The following is a 22,742-nucleotide window of genomic DNA, read 5'->3' on the forward strand; positions in this document are numbered from 1 at the left end:
CGCAGACCAAACAGTCAAGCAGAGCCAGCGCGGCGAGTATGCGGCAACAATGAGAAAAATCGCCGCCGTGAACGAGCCCAGCGTGAGAGGACGAGATAGGAGAGAAGGACAGGTTCATTTCAGGGCCAGCCTGATAGCGCACACAAGGAGGCTGACTCTGCCTGCGTGTGTGCGTGTGTGTGTGTGTGTGTGTGTTTCAGAGGGTTTGCGTTAGCAACTCATGAGGGCGGCCTAAGCTACCGGGCCGAGGGAGATAAGAGAGCAAGTTAATGCCGTCTGCCTTTTGTCTTCTTCACGCCCGCCCGCAACACAACGAGACAGCAACACCGGCGCTTATCAGGCCATCGCGCCGGGAGCCGCGTTACACTACATACACACACGCACACATACAAGCCCCACCTCCCCTCAGAAGTGGGGGTACAAATGCTATAATTAAAAAAAGGCCCAAATGGTCTGATTATAAGATTATTTCACAGGAATAAAAAAAAAAAAAAAAACGGGATGATTCTGATGCATTCTACAATCCCAGGACACTTTATTAGGTACACCTGTGCAATTGTTTGATTTTACAACTCTTTAAGCAACGGATATTTGCACAGGCATGTCTGCATCCTCTTTGAAAAATGACAAAAAAATATTAGGTAGCAGAAGAAGAATAATTCTATTCTGTGTTTGTGGCTGAGGCGGTCACACCGAAAAGAATCGGCAAACTGAATTGGATGGTAATATTAAATCATAATGCACAAAGTGATTAATGCTTTTGATTTATTTGTTGTTACTGTTTTTCTAAGGTACAATATCATAGTGCGGTTTTTCATTAAGAAACAAAAACACAAATGTGGACGGTGGAACGGATTAAGAGCATTTCCATTCATTTCAATGGGGAGGGATGATTTGAGAGAGTCTTGTGAGTTTGAAAGTGTGACTCCAGCGTGTGTATTATGGTGGTTGCGTAACTGCGCTGCATGACTCTGAGGAGCTGTTCCTAATGGTTTGACCCTCACCTTTGAGTATGTAAATAATTCAGATGTACGCCACTGAAAATTACAACCAGTGGAATAATAACCAGCTCAGTGATTTGGTGAGTGCATATTTATTGTGTCACAGGCACGGGTTATTATGATTTTTAATTATAGTTCGTTTTCATTTGGTTTAGAGTTTTTTTTAAATTTAGTTAGTTTTAATTTATTTTCAGGGCAGTTTTGTTCGTTTTAATTAGTTTTAGTTTTTTTTTCTTCAAAACACTTAGTTTTAGTTTTACTTGTGCACAGCGATTCGAGCCAAAAGCCGTACGCAAGCTCGCCTCCTAAGAGCGACACGCATTCAGAGGACTACAACTCCCAGAAAACTCATATTAGTCTTTATCTGATTTTGTGATTGAAAATGTTTAATCCATTTGAATTTTTCTTAGTTTTTGTTTACGAAAATAACCTTTGTCACGGGACATACATTTGATATAGGTTTTATACCTTTAATCAACAGCAAATAAATTGCCAAATTAATCTCCAATTATTTTATTTCGATTTTACTTTGTTTAATTTTATAGTGTCCACATTTCAGCCTCTCACAATTTGTTTTTTTACATTTAGGTTTTGCAGATAACTTCAACGGATAGTGGCAATAAACAGCCGGAAGCCGGAACAGTCCCTCCTTTTTGAAGATTTTTCATCATTTGCTCAATTGCTAATCGTTGTGAGTTATGTGTTGAGTCGATCATCATCTACCACTATCTCACATTTTTGCACGAAGGTCACGGCCAAAAATGAATAAATAAATAGATAAAATCATGAGCGATTAAGTATGGTTTCTCATAAGTCAAAGGACTGATGTGGCGGTAATTTTCCACAACCTGAGGTGAGATCACGAGTCAAGTGTTGATTGTCATATTTTCTTTGCCATCTTGACGCAAAAGAGTATTTTTTTGTGTGGCTCCATTGATACCTTCAAAGAGACTTAATGCTACTACTTTTACGGCAATTGGAGCGCCTTGCCGCAAAATCCCATGAAAAGTCACATTTGCCATCATGACATCATTGCGTCCTGACAACCTTTCACAAGAGGCGGAAGAGAGATCACATGACACGCAAGGCCGCCTTTGACAAAGCCGCCTTAGAACCGACGAAGCTAGCAGGCTAGCTCGTTAGGACACGAGATGTCCTCCCTTTTTTTTCGTCGCCGCCTCCATAGAGGATGCGAGCTTATCTCGTCTGCATGTTCCATGCTTTTCCTTTCGTCCCTCTCAAACTCTGAACCCTCTCCTGCCCCCTTTTTCCTCTCCCCCGCCACACACACACATCGGAGTTCTTTGACTGAAAAGGTCTGGAACAGATTAAGAGTTGGAGTGCAGAATAAAGAGGCCTGGCGGAGATTCAAGTCTGTCTGGAGCGACAGCACAACGAGGCCGTGCCTGCACTGGGCCTCACGAAAAAGGGGTGGGAGGGGGTGTTGGATGTTCGTGTGGGGGTGTTCATGTGTGTGCGTGTGTGTGTGGGAGGCAGCCGGCAACAGGCCTGCGTTAAAGGCGCTCTGCTGCTTTTCTCCTCCGAGCTCAAATTAGCCTTCATTATCAAAGCAGCTGCCCGGCGACTGGACACCTGCGTGGCAGCGGAGTTCAATGTGGAGGAATATGTTCCAAAAGTGCCACAACAAAGCCACGTTTTATGGCTTGCAGCCACAACACAACGGGCCGTCAAAACTTCAAGCGAAAGCTTCACGATCGTTTAGTTCGGTCTGTGTTGCTCGTTCCCTAAAAAGAAACGACGGAACGAGTGGATACATTATTTGGGTTGTGAAACTTTCATGAAAGGTTACGGATTTTTTTTTTTTTTTTTTTTTGGGAGAGTATGAACACGAGCCACTAGGGTCTTCTATCAGGCTGCAAAATGTACCCTGGAACCTTCCTGGGAGTTATAATCAGGGGATGTCGGTAATATTTGGTCAACTGTGGTAGGGCAGGTTAAAAGAATTTAAAAAAAAAAAAATCGATATATCGATTGGAATCGATTTTTCGTTTCATTGATTCATAAAACAATATATCAAAACTTTTAATAACGTATTTTTCCCCATAAATTTACATGACTTCACGCGTCACGTGACATCTTGTCAATACGCAAAAGTAGAGAATCAAAACAAAATGGCGGAAGCAGTGAGGTCAGCGCCGACAAGCATGAAGGCGGATGGATTTATTGTTTTGATCGGATCATGTTTAATAAAACGTATATGATTAAAGGAACTGCATTGGCTTTAATTCTTAATGTTGTTGTTCTTCTGGGAGTAAAATTGATGCTGCGTGAAATCTTTGATTGAATCGAAAATCAACTCAAATCGAGCCCTTGTGTATCGAATCGAATCAAATCGATTTGGAAAAATTGGAATCGATACCCAGCCCGACCTTTGAGGCGTTGCTGTGATGAAGGGCTATATAAATAAATTGGACTTTGACTTGACAAAAAAAAAAATGTTTCATGAAATAACGATATGTAAACTTTTTAAGCACTGACAATATACAAACAAGTAAATAGAATATAGCAACCAAAATGAAGCAACCCCCAAATTGCAGCCTTTGCAATTTGAAAATTGCATTCTACCTTATTGCGACGCCTATTTGAATCGGATTCATTGTTCAGCCCGACCGGATATCGAGCGCAAATTGGGCTCACGTGCCGACCGACACAATGCGACAGACGGCCATTGTATGACTTGCTCAACCCAAGTAATGACTTGACTTGCTGGAAAACTAGTTTGTACTCCGCTTGACCTGCTTGATTTTTTTTTTTTTTGGCGAACAAACTTGGGGGACTTGCATAAGACTTGATGGTAAAGACGTGACTTGCACATATGTGACTCCCTCCCATCTCCGGATCAAGGCCCGACTCGGCTCTGTTTTTGGCTCCAGTGGCGGCACGGGAACAGTTAACACGGTGGAAAGTCACTATCAGGCGCCCGCCAGCCCTTGTTCGTGACTTATAAATCTTCAAAGCTGCCGTCCGTTTCCCGCCCTCCTTCCCAGCTGCTGCGCTCTTCTTACAACTCAGTTTTGGACTCGTTCGCTGACGAAACACTCAGGCTTGCTCTTCTCCAAAAGCTGCGCTGACACGGGATGAAGTGATGCCACTTTTTTCTTCTCTTGTCACTTATCTCCTAACTGCGTTGAAAAACTCCTGTCAAACTTTAGCTTGGGCTGGGACAGAGGGCGTGTGTGTGTGTTGCTAGGATTAAAAGCCAACTCAGCTGTTGTTCCAACACTAAAATGGTTGACAAAAGGTTAGGTGCTGCTTCAGAGCAAAGCGGGGCGAGGGGAGGTGCAACGTCGAGCGGTCGAAAATCAAATCAAAGTAAAGCCGCTCAGGCTGCTACAGCTGTGAGGAACTTTCACGAGGGTGGGGGTGGGGGGGCGGAGGGGAGTTTGAGTTTCTATGACGACAGCTTTGACTGTTGTTTTGCCTTTACGATTAAACGTCCGCCTAACTTTGCTGCAGAACTCACCGAAGCGGGGGTCGAGCCGCGGGTCCAGCCAGGAAGTGGTTTTGTTCTTGTGGTTGATGTAGTAAATTTCACCCTCTGATGTAATCGCTTGTTCCCAGCCTTCAGGGAGTGGACCTGGGGGAGGGCGGACAACACATATGACGGTCAATTTGTTTCGCTTTTGCTGCGTCCGATGATTGTGAGAGTCACAGCGTTCGTGCGCAAGGCGGCGTAACGTAAAAATATTTTGATGGAGCTTGTATGCAAATTGTTAAGATGTCACAACTCGTATTTGCAGTGTCTGCTGCATGCGCCATATACACTGATCTGCTTCTCTAATTCTACGGCCCCCAACTATGAAATAATCTGGGACAACTGCAGTGTTTAATAAATGCAATCGGTTGTCATAGCAATGATGTCACAATTGAAAATACAAATTGTGCTTTTAATGTGGCTACAGGGGCGTGTATGCACTCTTTTAGACTCTGTGCTCTATTTTAGTAGACTGGCTCCCATGCGCCCGGCATAAAAACGGGCGTAACTTCATTTTCGTGCCAGCGCAAGTTGACAAAACAAAACGATGCAACGGTATTCATATAGAGTGCGTATGGGGCCGTGTGGTGTTTCTCTGGGTGTTCCGGTGCATCGCGTTGCCTTTCTCTTGACTCATCCAACAATTTGGTAAAAGAAGGCAGTCTGCGCTTGGAGTAAAAAAAAAAAATCGGTGCATCATCATTTTTTGCACCAGAGCAACGGTACAGTTCAGTGTGTTTGTGAATTTGATATTTGCAATACACCTCACTGCGGGTTCCTGCCATGCGCCCCAGCGCTGATGCTAATTTGGATACAAAAAGTAGTAGACTGGATTTTAGACTGGCAAAAGGCAGGTCTAAATCGTGGTACAGGTGGCGTGGGGTGATTTTGGTGTATTTGATTAGGGGGTTGGCAGACAAATTTGACGCTCTGTGGACGCCATGGTATTTCATTCATAAATATGACATCAGCACTGTAGAAATCAATTCATTGTACGAATTATAATCAGAAACATCTTACAAATATTTTAATAACACCCCTGTCACACTGCCAACTAAATCATATGATATTATTATTAAAATATTGCACATTTGTTGTAGGCCAGACGATGGACCGACTGGACACCCTATCATGTTGCTTTAGCGCCATCGCTCGCTGCCACCAGGGGGCACACTATATTTTATCAGTATATATTATCAGTTCCCATGCCTTTGGTTAGCGTTTGGACACGCTCGCGATAGCATCTCGACGTCAGCGTGCGCAATTTGCAATTTAATGATGATTACAAGTCTATTTTTCGCTTTTGTACAGTGATCCCTGCAATTGGTGACAAACCACGATATAGATATATTTTTAATACTTTGGCTTTAAAATACCCTTTCCCCAACGCTCTAAACACATTTCAACTTACTAAAAGACACATTTAAATAAAAAAAAAACTACCCAAAACCATGCTTTGCACCACTGCTAAATTACGAACCCTGACTGCAACAAGTTCGATAATCTCACTGCAGCTCTGACGCACATTGCGCCATAGCTGTAAAATAATTGTCGCTCAAAACCGGAAACTCAAAATGTCATTTTGTCACCTCTGATTGGCTCTTAAATCTTTTTTTTTCGAGCAGATTTCCACACAGGCAGCAATATGATGGGTGAAGGTTCACGTGTAATCTGGGAGTCACAGCGCTCGGAAAAACATGTCAGACAGGACCTGTCACGTTCTACCTGGGTCTCACCTCACCCGAGGCAAATTCCAGCAACGCGGACTGCAGCGAGCTACGTCGAGCCTCGCTGACGAGTAGCGACTAGCATGTAGCGCTGAAATGCCTCGACGGAGGTACCGGTCGTCCGGTGCGAGGAAATGAGTGCAAAATCTCAACCATGTTGGGAAAATGGAATGAAAAGAGGAGTGGATGACTTCATTTGAGAGAAATAACGCTGATCTACGGCAAATCTTGATCAAGGACTGAAATGTACAATTGATGCTGATTTAAAAAAAAAAATATCATATCAGGTTTTTCAGATTCAGTTGAATTTTTTTGTTTTCAACTTTGACCTACAAAAGGTTGCAACAAGACGGATTTCACCATGTGTTGTAATTGAGAGCGATGACGTTTCAGAAAAAAAAAAATCCACCTGTTGCTAGCCCTAACCATTCATTCCTAACTACTATTAAATATCTCAAACTAAGATAATCCATCCATTAACTGATCCGCTTCTCCCCAAAAGGGTCTCTTAAATTAATAAAAAATATAATTCTAGACCTATAGATAATATGAATGTATTGCATTTGCTCCAATCAGGAACAAGTTAGGAATCACTCATCTTGCACATGTTTAATTCAGTCCTGAATCCACGAAAAATGTGAGGGAAAACATAATTTTTTAGCTAAGAAAAAAAAGTATATATATATATATATATATATAAAAAAAAATTTCCATTTTAAGCAAAATCTACTCATAAGCAGTACTAAAATCTTTATAACAAGTTATAATACCTTATTAAGATAAGATAAGGGAAAAAAAAACAAGCTTGATGCAACTGAAAAACTCTTCCAGAAAAAGTGCCTGGTAAGACAAAATACCTTGGCAGATAGAGAACAGGCATATCTTGCCTTGAAAAAGCATATTCTGCTAAATAACAAAAATATGGAGAGGAGGGGAAAAAAAAAACACACCAGTGGCTGGGTTCATCAGGTTCTGCTGCTGGACCGGCACGGAGCTGGGTGGGGGAGCCTGGTTCATCTGGAGCAGGGCCTTGCGGGGGTCTTGCCAAGTGGTGGTCTGATCAATGTGGCTGCCAGGAGACAAAGAAAGATAAGACAATCGGTTTGAGGAAAAGTTCAAAGCGGAGGTCGGCCCGATGTGAAGCGGCGGACGCGCGGGAACTGATGAGTCAGTGGCGGAGCTTTCAAACGGAACAATGGGAGCGATACAGCAAGCTTCCCAAATCAGCTTACACACGGCCGGAAAACATGTTTGCCTTTAATTCTCGGGAAATTGGCAGCGTGGAAACACTCACAGCGCAGTCTGGCAACGGAACGTTTCTGCAGTCAGCGGCGAGCGATCAGATGGAAAATCTTAAAACGGAGCAAATATTGAACACCTGATGACAAGATGACTGTTTTTGATTCCGTGTGTGTTTTTGTTGAATCCTTTTATGATTGCCCAACTATGTTGTAGTCTGTTTTTTCAAATCGTTATTAAATAAAATTCTTGAGAAATTTATTTTTTTTAGCGTCTTTGCCCAATATTTTGCATCCAATATTTTGTATTCTAAAATGTGTGTATTTTTAGAATATGTAAATATTTTGTGGAACATTTTAGAATTTTTGTCGTGTTTTAAAATGTTTGTTTTCTCCTATTTGTGTTTCAAAATATTGTTGCACATTTATTCACGTGCAGTATTATTTAATCTTTTTGAAAGATTTTTTAATTCAATATTTTTGTTTAATATTTAGCATATTTTGCATTTTTTTCCTGAAAGTTGTTTGTATTTCCTGCCTAATATTTCCCATATATCTGCCCAAAAGTTTGGTATTCAAATATTTGTGCAACTCTTTACAAATATTTTTTTGTACGCGTAAACTTTTTGTATTTCTATTCATCTCATACTATTTTTTGGTTTTCTAATATTTTTGTATTTTAACGTTTGTTCCTGTTTTTTAAAATGTATTTGTATTTACGGAAGATTTTTTTATTTTGTAAAAATTTCATATTTTTGGAGATTTCCCTTATTTTTGAAAATATTCTTGTCTTCTAACATTTTTGTGTTTTAAAAATTCTTTTTGTACTTCATGTTGAATCTTTTTGTATTTTTTCTGGGATATGTTTCCATTTTTTGCCGAAATTTTAAAACGTTTTGACTTGCGCCACGTCGCATTCTTAACCAGAAATAATACCATTCCCGCAATGATTAAGTGGAATTTCCAGAGCATAACGTCCTGAAGTAAAAAAATAAATAAATAAATAAATAAATAATTGGCCGAGGTTGACCGTGGCGTGAGCGGCCTCAGGTGAGGCGACAGTCTGCAAGCTTTGAAAACAACAAGTGACGGGCGGAACAATGTTGCTGCATCTATTTCACGGCTCCTCTTTGCCTGGCAGCGGGGGGGGGGCAGGAGAGGCTTTAGGGAGGATTGCGTTGGGTGTCGGGGTTGCGACGGGGGAGGGGGGGGTTATGGTGTCGCATTCTGTGAAGGCATTGATAATTAGTGCTTTGTTGGTACTTGTTGCTTGATTAAGATGGAAAGCTAATACAGGAAGCCCTCCTCTCCCGAGCGGGACCCTCTCTATTGAGGGAGGGTCAGTCCCAGGGCTCAACGCAGGGGGTCCTTCTTTTTTTTTTTCTTTCCTGGAAGCCCCCTCGGACACTGTGGAGTGTCAGGGGCTTTAACAATCTGGCGCCACATGTACAAAGCTTTCACCTGCTTGACAAAAGCGGAGACTGAGCTACGACCTAAAACCCCACACCATTCATATGTTCTTTTTTGGGGGGAGACGTACCTCGGCTTCAACAAAACAAGCGGCAGATTCCAGCAGTTTGTTTACGTGGAGTGCGCAACTCGTGGCGGTTTGGGATTTTTGGAAGGTTTTTTTCTCTTTCGCTGTAATGTCAAGCAGCTGTCGGGGCCTGACTCAGCACTTTTACTTTAGCTTGACTTTGTCAAGCTGAGATTTAGTAACAAATACAGTTAACATTGTAGCGTTTAACCAGGATTTGTCAGGCCAGTAACAATTTTTAAAAGAGCATCTCTCTAATTTAAGCAATTCGCTTGGAGGGAAAAAGTGAAAAGCTTGACTTTTTGCTGCTAGGTTGAATTTGTCATGCCAAAAAGATTTTTCGGGCATTTTGAGGTTCAGCTTTTCGTTTGGCAGATCCAAGATAACAAGTTTCAGCTTTCAATTTAATTTTTTTTTTTTTGCTTGGATTTCTCATGTCAAGAAGTAATATTTTGATGAATTAATGGTTGATTAATCTAAGTTTCAAGAGACCATTTTAGATAAAATCGCCCCCCAAAAATTATAAACAATTCCAACATACAGGAAAAAAAAGTCAAGCAAAGGTTAGTCTCTGTTTAATTGTTTAATCTTAATAAACTCAAGATAAAGGCTAAAATTCAAATACATTTGTTATGGCAAAAGTTACGAAAGGACAAATTAAAGCTAAAAGCTGAACTAATGTTGCACTGAAAATTGAGAGAGCCTGACTCAGCACTCCTCCTCGAGCCCCCCCAGCCCAACCCCAACCACCCTCCACTGCACAATGCAACCCATTTTGAAGCCCCCCTCTTGTTTATGCTTTACTGATCAAAGGAGCTGCCAAATCCCCGACCCCGAACCCACTCCCCCTCGTGGCCCTCACACACACACACACACGCACACACACACAGAGCAAAGCAAGCAAAGTAGCTGGAACTGCTCAGACTGGAGGGGCCCCCTTGAGAAAGAGGGGTCACAGGGAGCGGGGAGATACAACTGTCCAATAGAGAAAGGACTGAAAGAGGGGGAAAAACATCCACGGAAGCTCCCCCCACCCCCGGAAAGCGAATGGCCGCCTGAGTTGCTGTGGTCCCGTTGCACTCCGTCCTGACCTCCCCTTCCCACTATGGAAACTATGACATTTATTATAAAAGGGGAGGAGAATGGGCGAGAAGCAGAAGGATAAGGAAGGGATACTTTGATGACATTCTAGTACAGCAGAACCCGCAACTACAAATATTTATGTTTTTCATTGTTTTCTCCCTGTGGGCCTGTGGTATAAAAAGTCCGGTTCGGGGGCTGTACTTGGGCCCGCTGTTTGTTTTTTATTGGTCTGCCACATAATAATCATAATCAGAAAATTAATATAAATTATAAATATATTTCACTGTTACAAGATATTACACGATATATATATATATTTTTTTTTTATTTTTATTTATTTTTTTTTTTTTTACAATTTTATAGCACACTAATACCATTAACTCTTTTTTAATCATTGTCACCTTTCACCCAACTGAGATTTACGTTTGTTTTTGATTCCAATATGTTCTACTGCTTAGCATGTTTACGTACAACACACTAAACTGGTTTTAGCATGTTTCATACACACAAGGCGAATTAGTTCCGGAAAGGTTTTCGGCGCTTTTCTTGGCATCCTATTGACTTTCCTATCAAGATATTTGTTGAAGAAATCAACAAAAAAAAAGTTGATGATCAAAGGAGTTAGTGATAAAATCCAATCTTTTCCGCCTCACCAGTACTGTGTGTTCGAAACATTTAGTAACTCTGAGAGCGTGTCAATGAGTTACAAACGGCCGGTAATACATCACCAGGCTGTAAAACTAAACGATAATCCATTCAGCCAGCCAAATATGGCCCGAGTCGGACGCCACTTCCCGCGAGTGAAACATGAAACAGAAAATAAAAAAACGTGGCGGCAACTGTCGGGGTGGGGGTAGCCCACCAGTTGCTGCGAGGAATTGCTGATGATCCTCAAACCCGCAACTGCGCGGTGTTGTCTTTACCCGCCTGTGGTGGGGTTGCTGGCACCTTCCCCCGGCCTTTGTTCCCCCCTCGGGGCAAACCACTAAACGGCAGGACATCACCGAATTAATCAACTCTGGCTTGAATATTAGCTGTTAGCTTCATCAACTTTTAGCTTGGTTCTTCAAGCTAACCCTTCTGATATCTGCTTTAGCTTGACATTTTGCCGTTAGCTTGAATTTGTCAAGCAGAGAACTAGCTTGATAGATACTTTAGTTTAAATGTTAGCATTTTGCATTGATTTGTCAAGCAGATTTGTATTTTGATTAACTACATTATCTTAAACTGAACTTGAATTTGTCAAGAGCCATTTTGTTATCAACTTTAGCTTGGCAGTTAGCTTGAATAGGTCAACTTAAGAATTAAAATGTTATCAAATTAAGTTCAATCATGTCAGCAACATTCAAATACAACTCTATTTGTTGAGCTAAAAAGTATCATGATAGCTACTGTAGCTTGACCTTTAGCTTGAATTTATCAAACCAAGAGATATTTAAATAGCTAATTTTGCTTCCATGTTTTAACACTACCTAATTTGATAACTACTTTAGACAAATTTAGGCATAATTTTAGCCAGTCATACAAATAGAGTTAAATAAGATCAAATATAAATTGACATTTACATATAATTAAATCCAATGTTTTCATAAGCCAGCAAATCATACAAGCAACTTCAACGAGTGTTTCAAATGTTTTTGATACAGTACTTTGCGTGCCAGGTCTGTGGCTAACTTGAGGTATTTTGCTGTGGAAATACTACAAACGCAACACTAATCATGTGTAAGCGGACTTAGCTTAGGCGGCGGATGAGATGCTATTTCTGGCCACTCAAAGGACTGCTTGTTGTTGATGAAGCAGCCGTGGAGAATGAAGTGAAGTCACAATTCTTAACCCATCCACCCCCGTCCGATTAATTTTTTTTTCACAGTACATTTACAGCTCAATGATATCAAAATCAACGGTCGTTAAGATGCTCAATTGAACTGTCATCGTAGTCTCATGTGGCTCAGCTGAGCCCAGCGACACAACCCTCGATCCATCCCGCTCTCTTGACACGTCCCTGACGGATGGCCCACTTATCAAGGTGGCGTTTATTGTGCGGGTGTTATTTATAAAGTCCTGCTAAGGAACAGGAGCGCGGTTGTTGTTCAGCTCTACAGAATCATACGCATCCAAAACAATAAGCTAGGTCTGTGACTTATTTTTCATGGGAACGGACCATGGAACCTCGCACCCACCCGAGAACGATCACATCATCATCATAACGAGCTCTTTACCCACCTGAGAACGGATTGACCAATAAGTGCTAACAGTATAAAGTCAGACCGGAATCGAAACGGGAATGACTTGATGAGCGTCTCTGTAATGAACCCTCCCCCCCCAATCCCTACAGATGAGTTGTCAAGATTTTAGAAATGGTGGTCATGAGGTGTCAGGAGTCGCCCCCAGGGTGGGGGTACACACTCAGAGGGCAGTTGACTAAAGACTGCACACCGAGGGGGGCCAGATGTAATCAGGCCCCTAAGATGAGGATGACCACCTCGGCTCTGGTCGGGTTGGGGGATGCCTGGTTGCCTCTCTATCAGCAGGACATCATCAAGAGAGATTATTGGGGCAACCTCCATGACCCCATTGTGGCTTTAAGTTTCTCTTTGAAGAGGCGTTTGTTTCGACAAGATGCAGCTAAAGACAGCCAGTGTGTGGCTTTAGCTCCCCGGCTGTTTTTTTTTCCCACCACAAATGTGTATTTGTTAGCTTAATTGTTGGTCCTTAAAGGTGTTAGTTGATCACACGTCATAAACAGAATTTTGGGTAAATATTTGTCAAGACAACAACAATTTTGTAAGTTGAAGTTTTAGCATTAGCTTGGATTTCTCTCGCTAACAACAGTTTTCAAAAGTATCTGTCGGGGTTAGCTTAAACTTGTCAAGACGATAACAATTTTGTAAGTTGAAGTTTTAGCATTAGCTTGGATTTCTCACGCAAACAGCCATTTTCAAAAGCATCTGGAGGTGTTAGCTTAAATTTGTCAGGACAAGAAGAATTTTGCTTTCAATGTAAGCCTAAATTTGAGCTTTAAGTTTAGATTTATTAAAATTTATTAAGTTCTATTTTGATTGATATTTTAGCTCGACCTTTAGCCATAAATTTGAGGAAAGAAGAACTTAAAAAACTACTTTCGCCTTTCGATGCGATCCAAAATTTGTCAATGACTCCACTAAAAAATGCTGCACTCATTTTGAAAGAAAACCAAGTTTAAATTTCGGTTATTAGCTTGGATTTGTCAAGCCCGTGACAGTTTTGTGGTGAGCTCAGATCGATTTTTAGCCTCAACCTTGAATTTGTCAAGTTAAGAACAATTTCATAGTGCCACCGGGTAATTTTTAACCGTATTTAATGGCTCGTAGGTTCTTGGTAAAACACAAAGAACTCGCCAGTCCTCAGCTTTTTAAAAATCCTTTTTGACATTTTTTTTTTTTTTTTAGGGTTTCGTAAACAATTTGGCAAAGATATTAGTGGTGGTATGAGCAGAAAATAAAACTGAACTTATTTGACTCATTTCATTTGTTTCTGTGGGAAATGTGATTTGAAAATTTCCGGAGATATTGATCAACGTGATGTGCTTTGGCTAAGTCGAACCCCCGATCCCACCTGAGGAGACCCACTTCCCAGGCCAGAGATGCCCTCGGTTGACAGTAGAAGCATTGATGTCTGGGACAGAGGTGTTACATCAAGACTTTGGTAAACACCGGGCTCGACTTTCTCACAGTTCCATTTGTGTGCTGAGCTGACAGCCCCCCCGGTGGAACAGGAAGGGTCTTGTCTGTGTGTGTGGTCAATAAAGCAAAAGTTTGTCAAACACAAAGTTAGTCCAAATGAGCTCTTCGCACAGGCCCACGATGGCGTCTTCCCGAACGCCATTTGTGCAGCCACGGGGTCACAATCGTCGGGAGCGAAATCAAATTACAAGCTCAACGTGCACTGAGCTAGTTTTGATGCGGAGAAGCACAAGTACAAGGCTTTTTTTTTAACATACTCGAATCGACAGAACGAGATAGCGATGAAGATAATTGGTGCAATATTTAGAAGCAAAAAAATAAAATAAAAATTATCGCCTTGACCTTGTTTCAGGCAAACGTGACTTTACAAAATGGTGCTGCCTTCCCACCATTCAAATGTGAATATTTTATTATTATTCTATTTCTGTGAATGAAACAGTGAGCGAGCTATGTTGCATTTCTGAATATGTTTTATTTACTAAATACTATGGTTTTTCAAAGACGTAGATATTGTTTCAATGCTTTTGTTCCCTTTCATTTAAAATCAAAATGTATTTTTTTTTTCTCCGATGAGGTGAGGTTACCAAAACACTCCATCCATCTGCTACTGGTCCGGCCCCTCTGTCAAAATTTAGAGCCTATCGTGGCCCACCAATCAAAAAGTTTGAACACCCCTGATCTACATGGTCCGAAACATTATGACGCAGACGCTATCAAGCAGAAATAGCACCGACACAACTGCTGTTATGTCAAAGCGAAAAGGTAAGAAAAGCTCTGCACCAAGTAGCGTTAGCCTTTGAAAAAAAAAGAATTGGGGAGTGAGATTTAAAAATAAAATAAAATAAAAGAAAATAGTCACTTTTCATTTTTGATAGTCAATTGAAAATGAAAAGAACACATTTTCAGAGTTTAATTGTTTAGTGACGGTTTTTAAAAAATAAATCCCAAAAATAAAAAGACAACTGGACGTGGGAAAGGTAGCCCCTTTTCTAAAAGTGTTTAAAATCCAATTGGGGAAAGACAAGCGCTCATCAACGGATGGCTTTACCTGCCCCTGAGGCCGGACAATAACTACCCCACCCCCGCAACCCCCCCACACAAAGAAGCTCACCCCAGTTTAGGGCTGACTTCCCACGGACTAAAAAGCTCATTGAAAGCTGCATTTAATAAGCGTCCGGAAACAGTGATTACCCCTCCTAGTTGGCCGGTGTGTCTAAATTAGAAACCTTCATTAGTTTATGACCCAGGTCCGAGAACTACCCCCACCCCCACCCCTCCATCCCCGGGCCCCCCCAGTCAGCCAGCACTAAGCAGGGTGACCCAACCTCCCTGCTGTCATAAATCAAAGGCCACAGCTAAGTGCTGGAAAAAAAGAGGAGGAAAGGTCAACAGACTTTGTTGACATCGGAGCAGTCTTTCAATTGGAGGTGTTTTTCTTTCTCATGGAACAATTGTGCAACTCTATCGACATCATAATTGCTGCGGGAGCCCTCGCTACCAATTATCGCTGGATGCAATTGGACACACTCCAGATGACGTTTTGAATTACAAACAAGGATGCGATTTAAAAAAGGCTGCTGCTTGATGATGTCGCTTCTGTGCGACAAAAATGGAAGTGGACTACAACTCCCAGATGGCAGTTGGACCATCTCCTCTCCCGGGAAATGCCCGTGCCGTTAATATCGAAAAAAAAAAAAAAACAAAGGCTTGCGTATTCTCATTAATAATTTTCATTTCTCATTTAAATTTTATTTTGTCAACTTTTTTTTTTTTTAATTTTACTTCTAGTTATTTTGTTGTTTACTAAAATAACCTTGGCATAGGCACAATTTTTGGGGACACCTTGCATTTTAGGAAGGCCCACATGAGCCATTGGTGTGAATAAAGGGACGAAAAAAAAATAAAAAATCCCCCCCACCCCGCTGACACAAAAGAGAACCTGTCACAGAGCGGCGGCTCTCTATTGACGCCTCCGCTCGGCATCCGCGGGGTCGCAATGACTCCGAAGCCCATCACCCACCACGCCGCAGTCCTACAGTATGCTCATAAACAACTGCCGAGGGAATTCCTCCCCCGGGCCCGGATTGATACAGAAACAACTGAGCGAAACGTGAGCCGACGTAGCGCTTGTCCATCGTGCCGATCCCCCCTCACCGCCGCACACTCGCTCTCGGGGCTTCGCCGCTTGGCCTCAACACGTCGGCGTCAGAGCCGGACAGCCTGTTTATAAATAGGGGAGTGTCTTTTGCGGCAGCGGCAGCCGAAGGCCGTCTGTGCTCCGGATCGAATGTCGGCGCTGTGATGTGCGATTTTCTTTCACTTGTGTGACATCTTAGGGGGTTGTGAGCCAACAGAAAGTTTGCTTTCCTGCTTTGAACATGTTTTTGGGGAGCAAATGCATTTTGGGAGGTACATTTCTTTTTTTTGTAGGACGGTCACTCACTAGTGTTTGGATTGATTATGCTATCGATGGTGTGTCATTGTTCTCAGCAAGCAAATGAAACAAGTTAAATAGTTTCAAAACTGCTTTAAATAGCTGGGAAAAAAAAGTCGCTTTTAAAGGTTTAACATACAAGTGAAAACCACAGAAGTTGCCCTTTCAAAGTCCAAAATCCAATCGGGAAACGATTGAATGTGGGTACTTTGATTTGTGATTTTCTGTCTTCCCTGTTTTTATTCTACTTTTACCATGGCATTTTTTTTTTCGTGTGTTTCTTTTTTCCACAGCCAGCCTGCCAACAGACGTACGCTTCCACATGAAAAGAATGCACGAGACATAAAACCCCAGCAAGCGAGTCGAAACGCATAACGCGACAAAATAGCTTCAAGTGCACACAACTGGCGTTGGCTCAACTCAGGCCTTCATTTATCCCACCAAATTGAATAATTATCAGTTTCTTAACAACGGCAGTGATCCTGGGAGAGTCTGCAAACCCCCCCCCCCCCCCCCCCAAACCTAAACACACACATTTCTTTGAAACGCTACAGATGTGGTCCAGATGTGAAACCTTCTAACATCTGGCAGCGAAATCTCTCTTTTTGATCCCAAGTAAATCGGAATGGATCGTGTTTGCGCAGTCGTTTTTTTTTTGTTGTTGTTGTTGTTGTTGAATTTGTTGCAGCAGAGACAAGAGAAATGGCGAGCGACGGCGTCAAAATGAGCTGTTCCACACTGATTATGTAAGAGCGGCAAAGCGGTAGGTCACTCATGTTAAGACTGACGGCATTTAAAGGGGCATCGGAAAGTTACAAAGGAGTTCTAAGTCCAGCCAAAAAAGGGGGGGAAAAAAACGTACATGAGTAATGTATAACGAGGATAAAGTCATAGATTTTGGAGGGGGAAAAAAATGAAATGCTTTTGAGGTTCTTTCTTTGGAACAGAGACAATTGCTTCAACGTCCTAAAATTGATCAGCTGAGGTTGACCGTTGATGGTTTTGTTTTATGATCTCGAAAAAATATCTGACTTTGATCTTGAGAATGTAAAGAATAATATATATATATATATAAAAATAAAAAAATGAAATTAAATAGAATTATTTTTAATATAATTAAATATATATATATTTATATACATATATATATATTTTTTTCTCAACAGGATGTTTTTTTTGCTCAAAATATAACAATATCACAGAATAGCTAACTTTTTTTTCTTAAAAAAAACTCACCTTTAGCTTTCATGACTCTCTAAATTTGATCACTTTATTCTTGTACTATTACATCGTTATTGTAACAAGGTTATGACTTTTGCCGCCAATTTCTTAAAAAGTCAACTGCAAAGCTCGACTTTATTTACTACTTTGGGAAGGCAAGAGGCGTCCGTATCGGCAGGTTAGCAGATGACGCCGCCGAGGCCACCACAGTGGGCCCTTTTGTCTCCTCAGCGAAACCTGAGGAACGCTCCATACGGCCTCGTCTTGTTCGCTTGCTAAATGTAATAACCTGCAATTGACTGCGTTTGGGAGGACTGTCCGCCATTGTGAGCTGTAGCAGACCTGCGAACGGCCGTCAGCATCATGTACGGCGGCTTTGATTTGGCACCCAAAACCATCCACTTTTCAAAAGACTTGGCCTGTGTCAATACAACCGTATCACTTGACACATTCCGCGATAGGATACCTTAAGCACTAGCCAATGACGACACAATTTGGTAACGAGATATGCTCGGTCATGGACGACCACAATAAATCCTCAAATTGTTTGGGATACCCTATAAAAAAATTCCTCGGTTTACAATGGCGTTACGCAAACATATAAAATGTCGCTAAAATGCGTATGCTAGGAAAACACAATGTGGGTCCAGCGTTTTCATTCAGTGCCCAAACCACGCATGATTCACCACAGAAAAGAGCTGCAAAAATTTCCGGCGCTCAAATCCTGGGCTGTTTTTTAGCGATGGACAATTACGGACATTATTCGTGTATGCGCCGAAAAATAAAGATCTGACATCGAATAAGTCCCTTCTCGGCAGTAGTTGCCACTCTAAAACTCAAATCTGGCATAGGAGGTGTGACTAGATAAAGTTCAAGACGCCCTTCTGTGCATCATCATCAGATCATCAACTCACAATGCGGTGCATAAAGTGTGCCCTGAAATGACCGTTGAAGGGGAAAATCCCACAATGGAAATGTATACTTGATTAAAAAAAAGCCCAACCACAAAGTCAAGAGCTGATTAACGAGTTTGAGTTATTATTTTTGAAGAACCAGTCAGATTTTAGTGGGAAGAAAGCTAAAGGTTCCCTGACGATCTTAAGGCCACTAAATGCAAAAAAAAAAAAAAAATCCTCCAGGTCAGGACAAAGGCAGCAAGTTGACGCCCTTACTTGAGGAAGTATCTCTGGCCCGAGGCGGTCTTGGCCATCTCCCATCCCGGAGGCAGCGGCACGTCGTCCGGGATCTCGTACGACGACTGCCGCAGGTGCTGGGGGGAGGCGGCCGCCGGCGGCATGCCGGAGAGGGAGCCCCCGGAGACGGCGCCCATCTGCAGGGAGGCGGGCGAGGAGTGGGCACGCACGTGGTGCGGAGTGAGAGCGCCGCCGGTGCCCGCGTCCGTGCTCGCCTGTGAAAAGCAAAAAAAATTTTACAATGATGATTGTCAAAGTGTAGTATGTTCATCACTAGTTGTATGCTGGTGCCCTCTAGTGGTTTACAAAAGTATTACTGATGAAGTTCAGTTCAGCTGTATTTACCTTCTACGTCAAATGCATTTGCATTTAATGTTTAAGATTTTATTTTTTTATTTACGTGCAGTCCATTTATCTGAATCACTGTGTAAATATTTATTTTTTATTTTCTAGAGAGTTAAGCACTTTTTTAGGGGGTAATTAAAGTAAACTATTCCAACTGATGTGCATAATGTAGCGATGCTGTAAGAAAGGTCATTCTGAAGCGTAACGAGTTGTGGTGATGTAAATTCTTTGTTACTAGTCCATTTTTCAGCTATCTGTTGTATATCTAAAGGCTTGCATCTAATTATCGGAATGAGCAAAGCTGTTGTGTAAACACATATAGCAATGTCGCTCTCCGGTGAGGTCTGTCGGAAAGGTGCAAGTCAGTAAATTCGAGCTTTAGCATTACAAGAAGCCAGGGTCATAAATACTGTTGTATGGGTTTTTTTTTCATTAGTTCTGGCTTACTTTATTAGTTTTAGTTTTAGATTTAGCTATTGTATGGAATATTTGGTGAGTGCTCGATAAAAATAAAAAGGTCACTACATTATGTCGATTTCAATAATTAGCCCAATGTGAAACATTCTGGGTGTTTTGTACGATGTCAGCATAAAAAATGCCTTTTTTTTTAATTGCATGTTATGTCAGACATACTTTCAATCCTAACCAGGCACCACATTTTGATTTAGCTCAAAACGGTTGCAGATTTGCACATTGATGGCACGCAAATGATCTCCTAGCGGCATAAATCTATTTTTAAAAATGCGACAAAGCAGGCGGCAACTCCCCCCCCCCCCTCAGTCATTCTTTATGTTGTAATTACAACTTTATATCTATGTTAGGAAGCTGTGCGTGTGGAGGCAAGCTTGTCGTAGGCCCTGGAAGGAAGGGAAAGGAAAGGAAGTGAAGTGAGGGGGGTGCAGGCAGAATGGGATGCAGGAGGAAGGTGGGAGGCAGGGAGGGGAGAAAGGGGGTTGGGAAGGGAAGGGTGCTCGCGCATGCGCAGCAGCTCGCCAACTTCCAAAGGGGAGCAGCAACAGTTGTGGGTATGAGATGAGGGTGGGGGAGGAAAAGAGGCACAAATAGGGCAAAAAAAATTTAAATTGGTGGGCTGCAAATTGACCTCAACAACACATTCATCCACTTTCTATGACGATAACAATACACGTCATATGTCCACCATCAACACACAATCTGACAAGTCATTGTCATGAAACGCAACTCGGATTCACTGATTTGGGTTGATTTTGTTTTTTTTCTGACATTTTAGATGCATAACACAATAAGTGAGTTTTAGCGGACGTGTTGACAGTTTGAAGTAAATTTGGCAAGTGAGGAGCGGGTAAAACGGGCCTGCTGTCTGGGTCAGAACCGACACCGAGTCGAGCCTCGGAGCCCCCCGTGGGGGGGTTGAGGGGGGGGCTTACTTGTCTGGAGTGGGACTTGGGCTCGGGCGGCTTGAAGAAGGAGTCGGGCAGCTTCCTCATCCGCATGGGCACCGAGGGGGGCACGATGGTGTTTTTGGGGTTCATCACCGCATTGAAGAGAGCCTCCAGGTCGGTCTCCGAGTCGCCCCGGACGTGGACGATCTGGTGTCCGGCCGGAGGGTTGTGCTGGCTCGGATCCATTGTGGCCAAAAAGTCTGCCGAATGCAAGTTGAGCGGGGAAAAGAACTACCCCAGAAAAAAAGAAGAAAATCCCGAGTTTGTTTTCCTTGGATTCTCACGCAGCAGGAAATGTGCAAAAAAAATGTCGACGCTGTTCAGTAAAAATTCTCCGGGCTCATCCTAAACTTTCCCTTGAACGAAAAAGTTGTTTGTTAGCTGTCGAAGAGTGCACACAAAGTCGACGATTTGCGGTTGTTTCTTGCGGGCATTCTCCAGGAGGCAACAAAGCGCATATCTGGAACTCTTTTGCTGTCGTCCCGATCGAAAAACTTTTCCACCCCAAACAAAATGTCGACAGGCAAACACGCAAACGAATCCCCAAAAAGTTGTCTTTGGGCCCCGAAATGAGCCCGCTCGTTGCTGGCTGGATAAATCTCCGCTGCTCACTTTGGAGGAGGGAGAGAGAGGAGAAAAAAAAAAGTTTCGCCCCAGTCGAGTCTAAACTTTGGGCAGGACATGAAACTTTATGACTCATGGGACGGCTGCTCCAGGGGCGGGGCTAGCTTCCAACCGGGATGGGGGCCTTTAAAGGTACAAGCTCAGGGAGGGTAGGGGGGGGGGGGGCTGTTCGGCAGCTTCCAACTCCATCAACCTCCTTTTAGGAAACTTCGAATTATTCATGTAAAGTTAATCCACTTTCAAGCGTATTGATACATTACTTATAATAAAAGAATAATAAGCATGAATAATTACAGCCATTTGGTAAGATCAAACTGATTTAATTAATTAATTAAAATATCAAAATCGGTTTGCATGTGCTTATGTGACAAAATTTAAAAGCACAAATACAGCAAAAATCAATCCGTTCGGATTATAGTCTGGTTGGCATTAGTTATTACAATTTACAAACGTGTATTGATGTGTATTGTCTTTGATGTTTAACTAATAATAAGCATGAATACTTGTACTCCGTTTGAATAAAGTTAATACCTTTTAACTTTAGCCTATTTGACGTTAGCTCTTTCAATAAATTGTTTGGTCAAGTGTATTGACACTCATGTTAAACTAATAATGAGCAAAACAAAAAGGAAAATGTAATAGTCTTAATCGATTTGGATTAAAGACTGGTTCTTCATTTCAAATTAATGATAAAATAGCATGCTTATAGTTCATTTTAATAGAGAAATAATTTCACTTGGGTTATACTCTAAAACAACATTTTTATCCAGCATGGATGCTTACAATTCACTATAGTTTATTAAAGTTCAATTGCTATTTCACTTATCTTTAATTTTAATATTGTCATGAATAGTTAATATACCAATCATCAAAAAGAAATCGGAAATCTATTCCGCATCAATACTCTTTCAAGACAATTCTTAAATTACTTTAAGTATGTTGCTTTAGTATTGTTAATATTTAATAATTAATTGTGAGTACACTGCCCTGTCTAAATTAGCCTGTTCATCATCAACTTTGATAGTTTATTTAGCTGAATTGCCAGTTTACTTATCTTAAATAAAATCTTAAAGCATACTCGTAGCTCATCCCAAATCGCGTTAATTACACTTAACAGGTACAGACTGACATTATTCTAAGAATTCTGATGTCAAATGAGCCACCCGGGAGGACCTCCTGCGGGGGAAACAACAGTGACATGTGGCCCATTTGCAAAGTGTTACACCAACACACCCAAATGTTCGCGAGGGGCGCGACATGTGTTGTGCTGGTTTCAAAATTCAAAATAAAAGCACTGCATATTTTACATTTGATTTTGACTTTAAGTCAATGTAAGGGCCGGTGAACGACTATGAGCGGCGCGGATTTGGCCCCCAGACCTTAGTTTGCAGTGCTTTACATATTTTAGTGATGTCACAATCACAATCACTTTTAATTGGCCCAAAGCTAAAGTAGCGAGGTATAATTGGTTAACATTTGGTTTATCAGCACGCTATTTTCCATATATAGGAATGCAATTAATTTTTGGCCCCCAGGGGGTCCCAGCCCCCCAGTTTGAGAACCGCCACCATAAAGGTATTGTTAAACTAATACCTCTCTTGACAGTGTCAATATTACACGTCACGTGATTTTGTCATACTTGATGCTGATTTAATTTTTTCTTTAAAAACCTTTTATCTTGCGCATCAGGTTTTGGAAAT

At 41.8% G+C, this 22,742-nt stretch overlaps 1 protein-coding gene across 1 annotated transcript in view; it reads right to left on the reverse strand.

Moving 5' to 3' along the window:
* yap1 (Yes1 associated transcriptional regulator) overlaps positions 1–21,118 on the reverse strand; it is a 31,457-nt gene extending 10,339 nt beyond the window's left edge. Inside the window, exons 1-4 of the mRNA XM_088301332.1 lie at positions 20,404–21,118; positions 18,632–18,867; positions 7,175–7,293; positions 4,486–4,599 (exon numbers count right to left, since the gene is read on the reverse strand). Coding sequence (XP_088157458.1) covers positions 4,486–4,599; positions 7,175–7,293; positions 18,632–18,867; positions 20,404–20,604 — 670 coding nt within the window. The 5' untranslated portion in view covers positions 20,605–21,118. The remainder of the gene's footprint in view (positions 1–4,485; positions 4,600–7,174; positions 7,294–18,631; positions 18,868–20,403) is intronic.
* Positions 21,119–22,742: the final 1,624 nt, after the last annotated feature.

This window comes from Idiotropiscis lumnitzeri, chromosome 7 (genome assembly GCF_059441095.1).
Source record: "Idiotropiscis lumnitzeri isolate Australia: NSW breed Sydney's pygmy pipehorse chromosome 7, RoL_Ilum_1.0, whole genome shotgun sequence".
NCBI lineage: Eukaryota > Metazoa > Chordata > Actinopteri > Syngnathiformes > Syngnathidae > Idiotropiscis > Idiotropiscis lumnitzeri.